Source organism: Conger conger, chromosome 3 (assembly GCF_963514075.1).
Source record: "Conger conger chromosome 3, fConCon1.1, whole genome shotgun sequence".
Taxonomy (NCBI): domain Eukaryota; kingdom Metazoa; phylum Chordata; class Actinopteri; order Anguilliformes; family Congridae; genus Conger; species Conger conger.
In genome coordinates, this window is record NC_083762.1 from 64,955,587 (window position 1) to 64,974,408 (window position 18,822).

Below are 18,822 nucleotides of genomic sequence, written 5' to 3' on the forward strand. Positions count from 1 at the left end.
GAGGATCTTTACCATAAAAAAATTATTATATACTGTACAAAATATCTTTTTGCGCATTGTAAGTCGTTAGCATTTAAACACTTTAAACACAGAGCAAAGCAACTGAGAAGCTCAGATTGTGGTGAGACGGCTTGATATCCCTACCTGAGTGGTGGATCAGATAGAAGGCGGACTGGAACTCCCTATCATGGAGCACAGCTCTGCAAAAGAAGCCAATGAGATCCGGGCTACTCTGCACAGCCTGGCTCGGCACAGACCAGCCCTTCTTACTGTTCCAGGTCAGATTCTTATCCATCAACTGTCCAAGAGAGGAGTCGAACTTCATCTGAAGGCAAAAATAACAGATCACAAACACATACATCCTCTCACACAAAAAGATACATACATAAATGCGCACACACATGCACACACACACACACAACAATGCACATGGATGCCTGAAAACACTCACACACACATATACCATAGATCACAAATATCTACACTCTCTCACACCAAAAGATACCACACAAACACACACACATATATACACACATACACAATAATGCACGTTGATGCCTGCAAATGCTCACGCACACATATGCACACAAATGCAGATGCGCATACACATACTCATGCACACACACATGCATGTACACACTCCCACCCTGACTCTCACACGCAGACACACACACAAAACATGCATACACTTACTCACACACACACGTGCATATATATACAATGCATGCACTCGCACACGCGCATGGGCCATTTACCAGATAGAGGGTGACATTCAGATCAGGCACAGCCACCAGGCAGGGCACCTCTATGTATGCAGCAGACCTTGTGACCAATATAGTCTCCACATCTATCCTTCTGACGAATGGGTGCTCCACATCTGGAAGAGGTAAACACACCTGTTCACATTCCTACCTGTTCACCTGTCTGACTGCTTTCCTGTTCAATCGTTTCTGCCACAGTGACAGTGCAGATTGATGTCCTGTGAAGCAGTGCATTCTAATGGTTATGAAGCTGGGCTTGTTCCTAGGAGCTTGCATGTTTCATTCCCAGGTGGGGCACTACCACTCTACTCTACAACTGTATAAATGGATTCTATGTGAAAAATGTTGAGTGGTATGTGTAAAATGAGCGTCTACAAAATGCACTACTCAAATGTGCTGTCTAATGGTGTTACCTTTGTGGTTTGAAAATGTGAAAAGCAAGGATTTTGTTTCTCTTTAGGGAACATTTTTAGAGTAAACATGGCTTTTAGCTTGTTCCTACCACACAGGAGGACAGCTGACGGACAATTACGGACCGGCTATGCTCAATGACACAGCTTTAATTGCAGTTTGGAAAAGAGTTTAAAGCACTGGAATGGGTGGATGAGGATTTTTGCAGGTAATTTACATTCACTCACTCAGAAACCCCCCTTTCACACAAATACACACACACACACACACACACACACCAATAGCACAGAGACAGTGAGGTCATTCACCGCACTCCACCCCTCCACTTTCATGGCCTCTCTGTTGAAGAAACATTGTGTGAACGTTTATACAGCATGATGTCTGGATTGGATGCCACTTTTGTGGCCTCTGTTTTGAAATGTCAAAAGGTTTTGTTTTGTCTGAATTCCCCTTTAATGGCCTCTGTGACGAAGAAACATTAATGAAAAACACGACACACTCGGTGACTGTATTCCACTGTAAATAAAAGGCAGTTGTTGTATAAAAGGCAGTTGTACTGTGTGTGCATGTGTGTACTTGTGCGCATGTGTTTGTGTGTGTGCACGCGCGTATGTGTGCGTGCTTGCTGGGTAAGTCTCTCCACTTGGTCTTTAGCAGAACATGAGGGTTGGCAGGGTAACGCTACTGCCCTAGAGACCAACGGTGGGCTAACTGGAGCCACATGCGGGCAGGGTGTCCGGCTTTGGATACTTTCACTAGGCTCTATGGTTCTGATTGCAGCGGGACCACTTGCAGGGAGAGGAAACCTTGTCAGAACACGCAAAAGCTTGCCCTACGTCTCACCACCATCTACTTTAGCACACATACTGGGACATTACATTATTACATTACATTAATGGCATTTGGCAGACGCTCTTATCCAGAGCGACGTACAACAAATAGCATACCCATAACCAGGGATAAGTGTGCTGAAAGACCCTAGAGGGAGGTACAATTTCAACTGCTACCTGCACAACAAAGGACTAAGGACTATTCAAATTTTTTTTTTTTTTTTTAAACGAACAAACAAATCAAAAGCATGACCAAACCCCTTAACTAGCCAAACACTGCTTACCTAGCCAAACTAAAAATACTGATATACAAAAAAGTAAATCACAGAAAGGACTTTAGGTAGACAAAATAGACTCAGTGCAACTGGAACTCATGGTGACCCTCTGAGAATCCCCCCACCCTAATCACATACACATGAACACACAACCAGTTGTGCTGTAGATACAGGGTGGGCCACTACAGAGTGGTGTTTCACTACATTTCAAGGCAAATCTCTTTCAAAAATGACGGTACACCAAAAACAATGTGTCTAAAATGTAATCAAATAAAATAAAATTATGGCTTTCTAAACATCATATAAATATCTTCTGTAGGACAGAACTAAATGATCACACACAATAAAGCTCTGGTTTTGACCCTGCATGAGTTGTCAATTTTGGAAAAAGTGTTTCAAGCTGTGGGAACAGTCACCCCTGCTGTGTGTTAGATAGCACAGACCCTTCCAATTTACTTTAACCACTGTCCTTACCACTTACATCCAAATAACAAAGAATTGTCTGTGCCGCATGTCTTTCCCACATCTATCTGTAAGCAGGAATCCCACTGGGCCAGTAAGCACTCAGAGAAAAACTGAGAATGCGTCTGACTCTTTCAGACTAGCTCTGAAACTGGGGTCATGACTCCTTCGTGATGTCAGCAGTGATGTCACGGCAGAGTGCAGTCACATGGATAGATACTCAGCTTCATATTCTGAACATTGACATTCTGTATCCCTGCTGTTGAAGCCAAAATGTTCCATCTTGTTGATGCATGTTCTATCTGTGGTAATATATCACCAGAAATGTCTGCTTCTGTAATTAAGAAGCAGAGAGGATGGCAGGAATGCAACAGCTCGGCATCTGGTTAGTCTACAAAATCTGTGGTACAGTGCAGCTGGGTTCAGGATGAATATAACGGATGACACTTCATGCAGGACAATTAAGAATAAATGAAAACCTTCCTTACGAACAGAAACAGGAAGAGAACCACAACCCTCATTCAATGAGATTCATTTAGCCATAAATTGTGCCTTTTCCTTAAAGCAGGAATAGCATTTAATACAAAGCAAAGGCTCTCCTGAGGTTAAAATGTCAGGACTTGGCTCTGAAATGTTTACTGACAGAAGCCTGAAATTTAAGTTGACAAATGACAGGTAAGCAATGGAAACATACACTGCACTGAGAATTATCACACATGAGTGCACTTGTCGAGAGCATCACACTGTATGTTCAGATACATTTTAAAATGTGTATTTCTCTCCTTTATTTGTTCACATTTGTTGCTAAATAAATAATCAGACAAGCCATAAAAATGTTTGGACACAGAGTGTCAGAGGTCAGGCCCTCTGGCATGCTGCTAATTGAAACCTCAAACACAGATGTTTTTTTGGTCCCAAGGGTCAATGCCTCTGACCCTGTGGAGAGACCCTGTCTCCATCTTTCAAATCTGCCCTTCTGTAGCCAAATGGTTGCAGCTCTTTAGTGGGAAAGGGGTATAATGAGCCAGCCTGGTTCCAGTTTTACAGAGGGAAAGGGGTACTATAGGGCAGTCTATAGTGGTTACGGTGCATGACTGGGTCCCAGAAGGTTGGTGGTCCAAGCCCCAGTGTAGCCACGATAAGATCCACAGAGCTGTTGGGCCCTTGAGCAAGGCCCTTAACCCCATGGCTCCAGAGGGGGTTGTCCCTTACTTAGTCTGCATTTGTGTGCATAGTCTAATCGTCAGCGAAATAACAAATGATAAATTATTATTAATGAGCCAGTCTGCTTCTAGCTTTACAGCGGGACAGCCAGGTTCCAGCTCTATAGAGGGAAAGGAGCATCATGAGCCGGCCTGGTTCCAGCTCTACAGAGGGAAAGGACTGTAATGAACCAGCTTGGTTCCTGGTTACTTTATGAACCCTTGTTCAAAATATCATCAACTGAAAATGTGCTTGTCAGCACAGCCTCCACAGCACAGTTTGGATTTTCAGAAGGAGTCAGGGTTCAGCTCATTGTTGATGAACTGGCAGTCCACAAAGATGGCAAAACCTCTCTGTGTCAGAGTGGAAGACGAAACGCTGAGATCCTGTTTCCTGGCTGATTCTTGCTCAAACCAATAACAGGACAAGCAAAACATGCAACATTTTTCTGGTGAGGGAATATGTAAGATAGTCCAGGAAATCAGCCTCCGGTACCCTGAACAATAAATAATTATTCGCTGAGTATGAAAAATCTCTCTGGTTAATCCATTTTGCCGCTAGGTTATTTGCCGTAACCTGACCGGAGGTCACATGGAAATATAGCAATTTTGCCTCCTGACCTCTGATAATATACATTACTGATAAACACTTTACCCAGCAGAGTGGGGGCTAAATAAACACTTTATTCAAATGGCACATGTGCTGCTAATATGAATTTGTAGCTGCAGGCCTTTATAGAGGTCCAGCATCTGAGGAAAGCGCTAAATTAAGCCGTTCTATTCGGAAGGAACGTTGTCAGCAATCCTATCTCCCAGGAAGATTATCTGACAACCTGCATCTCCTCTTCCTCCAGCTCCACTCTCTAGATTACAGTGTCTCTCCAGGCTGTCTCTGTGACAAAACCCAAATCTTCTTTCAGGGGCTGCTGAGCAACTATTAATCCTTAAAGCCTCCTTATGGCAATGCTTAGCACACAATGAGCTTGGACTTCGCTGGAGGGATCAGTGGGGAGCTGGTATACAAAACAAAATGGCCGACACTTTGCCCCTGACAGTGATGTGATCTCTGTCAGGAGGTGGCTGTGGAACATTGCTGGAAATATGCTTTTCAGTGCATTAATACTAAACGGGTGTACTGTAATGAATAGTGTGTAACGAGCCTGAACTTCCACATGCAAGTTAGATATCTGAGCCATAGATAGATAGTCATCTGGAGCACTGGCAGGTTTTAATCATGGCGGAAAGCATGTTTGCTTCTACCTTTGCCTTATTAAATTGCCTTGGCTTATTCAATATTAGGAATCTTAGCTTGGATATAAATTAGTCAACTGCAGATGCAAAGCAAATAACCTGAAGACCATAACAGCCAAACGCACTGGGCCCACTTTGATGTAAAACCATCTCTTCAACAAGAGCTCGATTTTCAGCAAAATTTTCTTGTACTTGTCCCAAAGAAAAGAGAAACCTTAGTGTTGGACGGCCCAGCAGAGGGGTGTGGGTTTGGGGGGGAGGGGGCATGTGTAGGAGGGGCTAAAGAAAGCAGGGTGTCCCACATGGCTGTTAGAGCAATTTGCTGACACGGCAAAAGGATTATCGTTTATTTTCTGGCTAGAGGGAGTAAATCTGGTCTCATAGCAAACGTGTCGCTCATTTTGAATGATGATCCGATAAAGGGTCTCTTTGTTGTTTATTCTATGCATTAAAACTGCACAATGTTAGATAGCTGGGACATGAATTAACCAAATATCAGGGGGCGAACCAGGAACCCGGATTAAATCATAAGTCATTTTAGGAAGAAGTTCAAGGACTACGTCTGTTGTCACAAACCACAACTCACCTCTTTTGTGAGTGACCTTGAAGTCACATGAAGGTCATGTGTCACCTGTGGGCTCCCTATTCCTCCACAGGGTTGGGGTTACAGAGCAGTATAAGGGTGTTATCTCAGGACCCCATGCTCAAAGCTCCTCCCTAGCATGTTGACTCTATGTCCACGATTACTAGAGTTCCCAGACTGAAATGTTGTTTCTTGGCTTAAGCTGCAAAACCCACATTTCTTCTATGGGAGACCCCAAACATCTGTCTGCAGAAGTGTAAGCTTCAGGCTGTTAGGTTATTAGGTCATTAAGGCTGAGGTTAATAGGTAACGGTCAGAGGTTAAGTGAGTCAAAGGCATACACCAACATTCCATTAAGGGGCCACAGTGCAGGTCACGGAATGGGGGGGGGGGGGGGCAGTGATCAGGAGATGGGGGGGGGGGGCTCACCCCTAACGAAGACATAGATGCTGGCGGCAGTGATGCCATCAATGATGGCCTTGATGTCCATGTCCTGGTAGAAGCAGCGGTAGTAGCCGGTGTCATTGCCGCAGGCGCCCGTCAGCACCAAGGTCTTGCAGTACGGCCTGCCCTGCTCGCCCTGGCACTCCCGCACCTCGATGGTGCGGTTCCCCGGCGTCCCTGCTCGCCGTGGCTGCTCCTGACGCTCCGTCACGTCCTGCCTGGTCAGCGAGCTCTCAGGCCACGTCCAGCCCAGAGTACGCTGTCCCCTAGGCGATAGGAACAAGACAAAAGCCGTAGCCAACGTCAACACGCAGGCGAGAAACATGGTCGGACCACGTACGAGTAATGGCCAGAGTATTGTAAACGTTAGGCAGACTGGGGACCCGGGTTCTGATACTGATCCCTGATATGACCCCAGTGGGCTCAGGAGGGATTCATTTCACACCCGGGTGCCTCTCTCCATCTGTCCTATTATTCAGAAACAGAGACCTCATTGGATATACTTTAGCCTGTAGCGTAGTGGTTAAGGTAAATGACTGGGACCCGCAAGGTCGGTGGTTCTAATCCCGGTGTAGCCAAAATAAGATCTGCACAGCTGTTGGGCCCTTGCATTTCTCCAGGGGAGGATTGTCTCCTGCTAAGTCCAATCAACTGTACGTCGCTTTGGATAAGAGCGTCTGCCAAATGCCAATCATGTAATGTAATGTAAGCCTTTCCTGCAGAGTTCGATATTATCACTGAAATCCATGACCAGGTGACTCATAGGCAGGTATACACATATCAGGCACATATAAGGCACATATAAGGCACATTTCAGTTCACTGAACTGTATATAAATGCCAGAAGCTATTGGCAGTCCAAGATATGCCAGCTTAATTAACCAACACCATTGCTTGCCAAACATGCTTCTGATGATGTTTAGATGAGATGCTAAACATGTAAACATGATTTCATAGGCTAGCCCTTATAGAGGGATGACATTGTATGCTCAAGCAATTTCCTCTATAGCACAAACTCTGAAGTCATTATTTCCCATTTCATTAATTCAATCTGGAGGATAAAATAGCTGAATTCCCTATATTATTAGAGAAAGGCCTATCCACCAGATTGCACTTGGCATGAGGTAGAATGAGCAAAATAAGACTTATTTCCTCAGTAACAAGATTTTGAACCACAATGACACCCTGAACAAGAGCCATGGGGTTTTATAAATGCATAACAGTTTTCACGAACGACTGTGGACCAGCAGCCAAAAACATTATTTTCCTTCCAAAAGGCATGTTCTTGCTACTGCTACAAAACAATTTATCCACAGGATTCTTGGCAAGGACATCCATGGAGATTTCTCTGGGATCTGAGACAAATAAAGTTACGTTCACCTTTTCATCCCCAGCCTTCAAAACAGATCGTTAGCGCTTTCTTCGGTGAAGGCTGGAGCTTAAACATATTCAAACCCTTGTCAAAACCTTACTGGAATTTAACATTCCCCCTAGGGGGAGTGAAATATTAAGGCACTGTGAAATATATTACATCTGTAAACTTTACCATGTCTATATTACCTTTCTGTTTTTATTAAACAAATGAATAAGCTCAGAATTAATCACTTCCAGTACCTGCATGTAATAGTCAATGTGTCATTGGCATGAATCACAAGGTCTTCTTTCGGGCTGTCGAGGATGGGTGGAGTCATAGAATATCCAATCACCAGGCCTGCAGAGAGAGAAGAATAGAAAGATTAAGGAAGAGAGATGGAAAGAGGGATAAAGAACAGGAAGAGAGATGGGAAGAGAGAGGTATTATGTATGGATATTACTCCTACAATGGCTTTGCTTTTGCTGATCGGGTAATCTGTGCTTCATTACCCCCATGGGTAGACATTGTAATTAGCCACCCAATGTGTGTGTGTGTATGTGTGTGTGTGTGTGTGTGTGTGTATGTGTGTGTGCGTGTAAGTGTGTGTGTGTGCATGTGTGTGTGTGTGTGTGTGCAGGGGTGGATGCGCTCATGTATTGTGTGTTTGTATGTATTGGAGGGCTTGTTCTTCAGGGATACAAAAAAACAAAAACATGATCACATCTAACACCTAATCCATTGCTGCTATGCGGCTTTGACTCATATTTGCAAATGCAGCAACTTGGCGACATAATTACCGGCGTTTAAAACCCCCGCTGGGTGTTATTAGGCTTCGTCGAGCTGCGGCCCTGAGTTTATAAAAATGTCACCAGGCTTATGCCACACCTGGAGATCATTAGTGCGTGCACGGCCGTCAGAAGGAAAGGGGCTGCGTGGAGAGGGAGAGGCAGCGCGCCTCTCCGCTTAACCGTGGTTTGTTTAACACGTGAAAATGAGCGGTAAAGAGGTCTAAACACAGGTCGAGTTGCCGAAACACAAGCGAGCGCTCCATGCTTCGACTCTACCCCCAGACATCTTGATCCCGTTACAAACCCATGAATAAAACTCAGTCAGCCGTTATTTGAGGATCTTCAGCTCATGGAAAAATGTGGAGTCGTGCACCCCAGGACGGTATGAAAACTAATAAAGTTGTGTCCTGTTTTAAGGTTTGTGAAAATGAATCCTTGGAGGTCAATTTGCCATTTCGCGAGTGATCGCATCACATACTCTAACCACTACTCCTAAAGTCTAGGCGGTGTAAATTTTGATATGATATTCAAATATTATATGATCCATTCAGTAATTGAACCCTGCACTTCCCACAAAGAATTGCTCTTTCTGGCTGAATGTCAGCTGCCACAGGAACTGCATTAACTGACAATTTTAGGCTGGAAAAAATAATTACTTTGCTGTCAATATATGTACAGTATCTTTCTTTTGTACACTGATTTTTAAGAATAGATCTGTATTTATTTTCATTTTTGGTGGCTACTCCTTCTGTGATTGAGTGATGTCACAATTGTACGTTCCAGTAATCTAACATTCAGTTTCCATTCTGCTCAAATTATTTTTGCCTGTCTGTCCTGCACATCTGCAGAAGTTATGCTGAGTACCTCCACATATTACAACTATTCAACATCTTTAAAACACACCACTGTACACGCAACTAAAGAGTTGGCAAAAGCACTCCAACTGCACAGCTGTTTGAACCATTCCAGGTCTTACAAGAACAGTGATGCCTGTGGACATCTTTCTGTTTCCCCCTCAAAACCAGCTAACATGAAATCCGGTGAGGTGAGTTAACTGTGTAGTCGGCAGTTATAAATGAGCAATTAAGTGCCAAGTAACTACAACTACTAGCTAACCCTGCGGTTCTACAAGGGCAAGCCTGCTTTAGCCTACAGTATGTTCATTGTCTTATCGTAGAGGAGAAACCGTCTGCTGGCTCGGAACTAGTACTTCCTACAAGTGCTAGTAAATATTATTTTTCAAAACAAATTTTACACGTACTTAAACCTGATAAGCCATAAAAGTATGTGGATTGTGCTGGCCTAGGAAAGATGGAAAAACAAGTTCTTTAGGAAGTGACATCACAAACTACAGCCCTTCCCCTGCCAGACTGATCCCATGACTCTCTGAAATAAAGGACAAAACGTTCCTAAAAAGGTACAAATGCTTGTCTCTGAGACGGTACCCTATAGGTACCTACCTAAAATTGTACTACTAGGCAGCAAAATATAATTAATGTGTACCTTCTTTGCTCGGAAAATATACTCATTTGTACCCAAAGAGTACATTACTGTACTTTCAGGGTACATTTGGGAAATTTGGTCCTCGAAGAACGCCCCACCTCACTTTATTTCTGTACTAGGGAGCCCACACCAGCGGATGGCCAGGTAGACAGGGCGTTGCAGTGTTCCTCCATATTGCTAACAGGGAGGTATCTGGTGTTAAAGCTCAGAGCTGGAGCCCCGAACCCCGCCTTTCCCTTGACGGTACGCCACAATCAAGGACAATTTAACAACAGCCAAGCATGACCCAGCTAGACCATGCCGTCAATCACACACAGAGGCCTTGGACCAGGGCGGCCCAAATTCTTCAGATGCATCCTGCTGGCACTAGCACAATAGAAGGCTCTCACAATTCTGTAAATATTTGGTGCACAGCCACAGATCCCAGACCTGTGTTTACAGTAGCGCCCGGGCCAAGCAAGGGGCAGCCTCCTCCAGCACCCTGCCCGCAACTGCCCACACATCACCTTTTATTTTTCCTCTCCTATTTTTTCTTTGTCTTTGTCTTTGTCTTGAACCCATTCAAGGAGCAATCACATTCACTGGAAGCCGGAAAACATCAAACAGGTAAAAATAGAGCACGGGGGACATATGAACTGTGTTTTCAGCTATTTTGCCACGCTTACAGAGAAGGCTCACACAGAAGCCCTTTCTGAGAGATGAACATACAAAGCAGGTTTCTTCCCTGTTTCAGTGCCTTCCTTGTGATTACTCAAAACAGGTATTTGCTTCAAGACAATCATTAGATATATCATTGTCAACTACCAAAAGTTAATTGTTGAGCTGTACTACATTTTTGTATTAGATCAGCAGGTTGTCATTTAGTGCTCAGAAGCACAGAACTAATATGTGCAAAGAAATATCAGTGTGCAAGATGTTCCATGGAAGCAGTCATTGCTGTACATCTACCCCAGTTACACAATTCTCACAAGAGTGGGCACGAGAATTTCAGTGAAAGGGTACTAAACACGTATCTGCTTTGCTTTTACTTCAAAGAGGGAAACACAAGGCTCAACGCAACACCTTCCTGAGGCTCAGGCACCTTCTGTAGCACAGGTCTCCCTTGGTCTAACTGGACAGCCCTCCATATCAGGGCACCCTCCTATAGCAAGGCAGCCATTAGAGAATGCCCTGAGAACACCCTGTTCTAGGTAATGTGGTAACTCAGAGGGCCAGGGCCTCTGTTGCTCTGTGGAGTCCACGAGACCATGCCTGTGAATAGACCGCACTCAATCTATTCTGCCTTGCACTGGCCTTTAATCATGTACCGGCCAAGTCAAGTCAATGTTTTTTCTCCTCAACTGAATTTGAGAACCAAGCCAGAGGAGAAAGCGGTTTATATTAAGGATGATGTATTTGAGCATTTTTATAACGTGAATTATGCAAGTGGCAAGTGTGTTTGTTCAGGAATGCCACAATTTGTTCTGTTGGAAATGTGAGATTACTTTGTATTTTCCAACTAGATTATGACAGCTGGGATATTTCTGGTACGTGACTCAGACAAAAAGCACACATAACAAAAATGAAAGTTTAGAACAAACCTCTTAGAACAACAAAGGCCAACCACAGCAAACATCACGTCCACTGTTTGCTTCTGGATAGAAAACAAACAGCCCAGCGCAGAATAATGGGCGCTCTCCATGGAACATTTATAGAAACGACCCCAGTAGGGAATTTGGAGGCACGGCCCCCCATTTAAAGGCGCAAGGGTAGCTGCTGTCTGATCTTTGCCATGACGGGGGGTCCGTCAAAGTTTGACCAAAAGCAAAACCTTGTCCCCATTCACTGGCTGCCTGCCTTGGAGGCTGGTTGAATAAACAGCGTCCTTCTGCAAGACAGTGAGACAGGAAATCCCCCCCTAGGATGGATCACACCTCCTCTATTTCAGGAACAGCAGATTTCCGACCCTTCCGAAACACAGGGGGAAACAACAGCGTTCCACCCGGAGGGCTGGAGCGCTCTCTCGCCCTGGAAAACCTGGCTCGAGAGGCTCAGCAAACAGACCGTGTTGTCCCCACCTCACCAGGGCCTCCCTCCCCCCTCCTCCCCCTCATTGTCCCAGACTCCACTCAAACTATTTCCCACCCAGGGCCAATAGCACCACTTTCCATACTAAACGGCCATTCACTTATCTATCATTTAACTTCATCCAAGGCCATAGACCACAATAACAAAATGTGTGGGAAGTTTTCGAGCGAGTACTAGTGGCTGCAGATGGATTCAGGTGGTACACAAGCACCGTGACAGATATGAAACCCAGGCACAGGATTACACAGTAGGGGGGAAGTCATGTGGTGGCGACAGGGCCACCGGGTGAAATTCCCTTTCTCAGGACAAAAATGTACCTGTGCGTATCATTCAGTTATATTTAGTTCATAGACCACTGAACCCGTCCTCCAACAACCGGGACAAAATACCCAGGTCTCCCCCCCTTGACAGTGGCCCTGGTTGGAGACAGGGTCAGGGTACCATAGTTACCCAGAGGTATGGTGCATTACCAAAATTCACGTCTTCTTGAATTCATAGTGATTACTCTACAGTATAACTTACTGTCCACTCCTACTGCTAAGGATAATACAATTCTGACAGGTTACACAATTCTTTCAGCTGTACAGTGTGCATGTCTACAGTGTGGCAAACTAGCTAAGTGCTGAGTGCTGATGTCATGGTAGCAGGGGCTTGGCTGATTCACGACAAATCACGCGGCCGGCTCTGAGTTTCATTAAGGGAACTGGCATGAGTCCTCCCCATCTCCCACACCCAGCAGAGAGCAGGGTCTGCGACTGGCCTCCGTTATGGATTAGCTTAATTTGGCAGTATGGGACCAGCACTAAGCGCCCTGTCCTAAAATCTGCTCAAGTTCTCGAATCCTCCCTGCAATTATGAAAACAAATCACCAGCACCCGCATTGGAGACCAGCCATCGGAGGATTCCTCTACATCAGTTTGTCCACATTCATCTTATTTGAGATGTTCCTGAGTACTCTTGCCAAGTTTAGGATACCTTTTATACTTGTGGTGGGTGTGCATTAATTCTGACCCCTCTCAGTCCCCAGAATGTAAAATCCTAGGCTTTGTCTAAGCTGATAGCAATTTCTCTGGAACAAACAGGGCCAAGTGTGACTGAGTCATTAATGCCTGGCCCCAGACTGGACTGTGTGGGAATCTCATTTCAAACCGAATCAGTTAAACAAACAAAAAAAAGAAAATCAACAGCTGAACCCTGAGGAATGGCTGAGCAAGCGTGAGTCTGCAGGATATATAGAACAGAGAGAGCATGACACTGCAGAAACCATGAATGATCCAACACCAATACAGAAACGTCCAAGGTCTTCCACAGCCTGAAAGGGAATTTTGGAAAAATCTATAAAAAAAGAATTACACCAAATGTAATGTGGAAGACTTTAGGCGTTTTTGTATTAGTGTTGGATTATTTCAGATTTCAATAAGGCCAGTGGATATATCATAAAGTTAAGTTGAAAGTTGAGGTTTAAGTTGAAAGATCACAAATAGGTGGTTAAAATGCTCTTAACTGAACACTGTAATGCTAAAGTCACTACTGGTAACTGAATGCTTCAAGAACAGACTTTGGAAAAAAAACAGACTCTTCAAAAGGTTAATTACCACTCACATTTGAGTCTTCTTAGGCTTGATTAGTTACACATGATCATAAATACCGTTCTCCTCCATCAGTGAATCATGCGGCTGTAATTCAACATATAAAGCATGCAGAAATGGTGAAGATGTCTAGTTGTAATTTGACCAAACATTAGAATGGGTGATCTAGACGTGATCTAAGCCACTTTGACCATAGTATGATTGTTGGTGCCAGATGTGGTGGTTACAACATCTCAGAAACAGCTGCCCTCCTGGGATTTTCACACGCTACAGTATCTAGAGTTTACAGAGAACTATGGGATAGCCAAAAAACATCCAGTAAGCAGATCTGTGGGCAAAAGCTCCTTGTTAATGAGATATGTCAGAGGAGAATGAGCACACTTGTTCAAGCTAACAAGCAAACCACAAATGCTCAAATAATAGCTGTTTACAATGCAGTGGTGCGCATAAGGGCATCCCTGAAGGCACAACACATCAAACCTTGAAGCGAATGGGTGACAGCAGTAGAAGAACATGCTGGGTTCCACTGCTGTCAGCTAAGAATAGGAATATGAAGCTACAGTGGACAGGTAATTGTGGAATGATAATTTAAACATTGGAAAAACACTGCCTGGTCTGAAGAATCTTGGCTTCTCCTGTGACAAGCAGGGTCAGAATTTGGCATAAAAAGCATGACTCCCATGGAAGACGACTCCCACTTGAGCAAAAGCCAGGAATCTAGAGGTCATAAATGGAAACGGGTAACCCAAATATAGCTCAGGTTTAACCCGGACATAGTCTGGCTACGTCCTACTCTGCTAGAAAACTTTGACTCTTCAACCAAATGTAGCAGGGTTATCACCTGCCCAGATGGTGTTTCACTTTTCACTTTTCCCCGATTGTTCATTTGTTTTCTAGTGGAAAAAACAAAAAAAACAACTTCACAAAATTGTTCTAATTCAGCAAGCACATCACGTAGGATTGGTTCATTTCACTGAGAATTTGAATCCATGGGATAAGAAAGAAACACACTTCCATAAATCATAAGTCCATTCATACTGAAGCTCATCAAACCTTGAACCAGTGCCTTGGTATGCAACCATAAGCAGCAAAAGATTACGGCTGACCGGAGTGGTCAACAAAAATGCGACAAGCGGCTAACAGCCAGGGGAAGACGCCATAGTGGGGCCTTTCCTGATTTGTATGGCTGTCTGAGATCCCCCAGGGTTGCTTTCCTGAAACCCCGCCTCCCTGGTGAGTCAGAGAGTCGGAGGGCTACTGAGGCCCTCCCCCAACCCTGTCTCCATGACCGCAGCCCAGGGATTTAGGATTTATTTCTTCTCTTCACTGAAACAAAAGTGATTTCACTCGATTGTTTCTGCTGGATGAGTCACGGCGCATCTCATCCCTGCTGTAATTCCCTGAGGAGCACTGCTCTCCGGAGTCAGCTTCCTGGACCTTGGGCCCATTACAAAACCACACACGCGCCTGGCTTCCTCACTGAGTGGGGCCACCCCCAAAATCAGTGCCATGACCCCAAACGTCCCTGTATCTGTCGGCTTTCTTTTTAAAAGCCCTATGAATCAATCTCCACATCATAAACTAGGTCTGTCAACTAGTACAAGAAAAAGAAGAAGAGGGAGAAGATATACTATATATATATATTTATTGAATTTTACCCATCCACAGTGCGGCACCCGGGGAGCAATGTAGGATTAAGGGCCTTGTTCAAGGGCCCAACAGCTGTGCAGATCTTATCGTGGCTACCCCAGGGTTTGAACCACCAATCTTCCGGGTCCGAGTCATGCACCTTAGCTAATACGTTACAGGCTGCACTAAAAATTGTATTATGCCAATCAGGTTTGTGGGACTCTGACTATTAACTGGATTAACTGCCCCTTTAACATATAAAAAATGCTGGGATGCTGTTTCCTGTCCTTCCGTTATCTTGGATGGCCAGGCTATTTCATGAACTACAGTGACCCTTCAATCTGAGGTATAGAGACCATTGCTTTCCTGCCAAGCTTTGTGACTGTCAGTTGCCATCTCAATGGACAACTTAGAAAATCAGAATTAGTGAAACAGCAAGCACTTTCATCTCGACGATTGTACCTTGTCTCTTTCATGGTTGCACCCAGGAAGGGACAAGGGAAGTACCCCTCAAAGCAGCCTTACTCCCTAGGGTTAAATATGCCCTCCTTCTATGGTGTGCTTAAAGCTCATCAACTATTGTCCACAGTGAGGCCCCAGATGTGTGTAACACACAATCTGTGCTCTGAATGTCACAATCTTAGTGGTGAAGGCCGCAATCTGTTCATTGAAGGTCAAACAGGGGAACCTGCAAGGTCTTACTGTATGTTCTCAGAGTCCTTAATTATAGAAACCGACAGAACAAATACTCCATATGTATCAACCGATGCCAGCAAATAATGGTCCCCCATGATGTAAATTTTGCCACAGCTGCCTGGCTAGATGAATGCAATTCCTCTCTTAGTTGTTGAAGCACTTTGTTCACAGCATGCTCGGCCTAATTATGCAATTATGTGCATAAGCAATCAAAAAACATTGCTTGTTTATGATACTTTTTTGATATCCGATATTTTATTATCTGTTTTCATTATCCGTGTTGTGAAGCCAAAATAAATATCATTTTTACTGTTGTTACTATTCCCATGCTTTGTTTAGAGTGTGCAATAATGAAGGAAGCAAACCCCCTCCAGACCTAAAAATTAGATTTGCAACCGCAGAGCAGGCTAACATCATAAACTAGCTCAGTTCAGCAACATGGCAGCTAATCAGACCATGAGGGAGGGGGAAAGATAGCAGTATCCCACCCACCCCTGGAACCAGTCAGATTTCAGATTTCATAAATTTCCACCCACATGCTATTTAATGTATGAAAACAGAGTATTCCTCTGGCAGAAATAAACATGCACATAAAACATATTCAGTTCAATTAAGCCTTACAGGTGACCGCACCAGAGTCTTGGCCCTCTGTATGACACACATGAGGTAACACACTTAACCGTAACTTTCCCTAGCAACCTCTTGATGGTTTTATTCCCTAAAAGTAAAGCTTTCACTGTTAAGTAAGGAAGCGCATTTGGCCATTTGACAGTGGCTATTATATACAGCATACACATTGTGCAGTCTACAGCTCAACTGGCTCACTACAACACATGCTATTTAGCATCAAGCTTTCCATCCCATTACAGATAATTCATCAGGTGGCTGAAGCCAGCTAAAGGCACTGAAATGCTTTCATATGCTGCTACAGACCGCTATGACAGCTGCTTTGAGGTCCAAGCTCCCGGGTTTAAGAGCCTATGACTTGTGTTTTGTGCTCACAGCCCTTGGAGCGATTGAACTCAGCCAATTCCGTTGACCCACACATTCGACGGTCTGCTCCATTTACCTCCATGAGAGAATTCCACACCCACATAAAAAACCCCTCACCAAGCCGCCCCCACGGGCCGCACCGGGCGCAGAATGATTTATGAGCCGTGGAATTCATATTTCTTCCTTCCATTTTTTTTTCACTTGTGAACGTGCCAATCTGGGAAGGGGCTGCAGAGGCACTGACTCGGAGCATTTCTGGAAGAAGAAGAAAATCCTGACGGATAAGGAAGACGACGCTACACAAAGCGCAAGGAGCCACTTAAGTCCCCAAGCCAAATATCCACTGTCGAGAGAGAGAGAGGTAAGCGATCGGGCTGAGAATCGTGGCACGGAGTAGGCGAGTGAGGGGTGGCCGCCTGTCTGGCTTCAGGTGACGACTTGTTTGATGAGGGCCTTTGAGATCTTTCTTGTATTTTCATTTTTGTTTTGCTCTTTGTTTTGCTGCAGGGTGGAGTGGAGTGAGTGTATGACCGTAATGGAAGAGATTTCTGCCAGAAATCAATCTTTTCCATATGGAGTTATGGACATATGATTCTGGAGCTGACTGGGCCTGATCTTCTGGGTGTGCACGCATGTGTTCGTATATCTATCTACGTATGCGTGTGTGTGTGCACGCTGTGGGTGTTCGGAATGAGTGGAGGGGTGGGGGGGCGGGAGTAGAGGCAGCTTCTCTGAGTGAGATATATTGAGGCCCACAGGGAAACATATCGAACCTCCACACACCTCTCTGCTGCCAATTAATCAGCTCATCCATTATGCACAGTGAGGTTCAGAGTGTTACCAATTAAACGTATGATTGGTTATGCTCTGTGAGACTGGGTTGTGCTACCAATTAAACAGGTCATTTGCTATGCTCTATGAGGTTCAGAGTGTCAGCAAATATGGAGAAGTGCTCAGCATCTGCCACTGCTTCTTTTTATTAAAGCGGACACGATGACCAGAGTTTCAGTCCTACACTTCAACCAGCCAGAATGCCTCAGTCATAAATTGCCCACTACAGAGATACTGGGGTGTAATTAACAGCACTGAGCAGCACACTGAAAGCACACCATGAAACAACTTGAACATTAAATCAGTTGCATGATTAATCTCTACATTTAAATTCCTTCTCTACACTGGATATTCCTTTGATTCATTTCCTGAATAAACAGTGAATACACTTGAATAAAATAAAATAGTTTTAGACTTACATTTGCGGGGTATGTAGCAGTATAACACAAACTCTATTTATGATAATGCAGCGTGCTTAGCATTTTATATGTGAAGTCATTTTGTGTGGTAGAATAGTTCTAATCTTGCCAGTGATTGTAGATTTGTAGAAAATTTATAACTGGTCGCTGGTTAAAACTTTGCAAACTGTGTACTACCCCCAATGCATGAACGAATTAATGAAAATGATGGAAAACAAGTAAGTATGGGTAAGATATCAGGCATGCAGACCAGGTGTCAAATGAACAAATGCAAGAACCTCAAACAACCTTATCCAAGTGGAAAAAACAATTGTGTTGGTCTCTGTGTGTAAATTTATTAGTCATCATGCATGCAGTGGCTTGTGTACAATGACACTGGGGTTGAAGTATTTTGTTTTAGCCTGGATGAATTAAAGCAAACCCCGGGCTCTTCCCAGCCCCACTGTTTTGTGGCCCCTGCTGTGACCATGCGGACCCCGGGCGGCCCCCTCATAAATCTCCCAGCCAATCGGATCCTCCAGATCCCAGCCAAAGTTTACATATGCTACAGGCCGAGCAACCGCTCATAAAGAAGGCAAGACCCCGACTCACTCTTTTAATCTCTCTCTTAGGTTCTTTCTTTCGACCGCACTTTCTCAGACTCTCTCTTTAAATCTTCCCCTCTCTTGCACTCTCTCTGTCTCCCTTTCTCTCTTTCATTGATTCACGGACTGAAGCAGTCTTTTTTTAATAGCG

General features: G+C 44.3%; 1 protein-coding gene across 2 annotated transcripts in view; it reads right to left on the reverse strand.

The window, feature by feature from the left end:
* The window catches only part of flt4 (fms related receptor tyrosine kinase 4), a 59,575-nt gene that overhangs the window by 23,887 nt on the left and 16,866 nt on the right, over nucleotides 1-18,822 (reverse strand). For both annotated transcript variants that reach the window (XM_061233738.1, XM_061233737.1), the window contains exons 2-5: nucleotides 7,833-7,929; nucleotides 6,205-6,485; nucleotides 756-877; nucleotides 145-325 (exon numbers count right to left, since the gene is read on the reverse strand). In XM_061233738.1, the coding sequence (XP_061089722.1) occupies nucleotides 145-325; nucleotides 756-877; nucleotides 6,205-6,485; nucleotides 7,833-7,929 (681 nt within the window). The remainder of the gene's footprint in view (nucleotides 1-144; nucleotides 326-755; nucleotides 878-6,204; nucleotides 6,486-7,832; nucleotides 7,930-18,822) is intronic.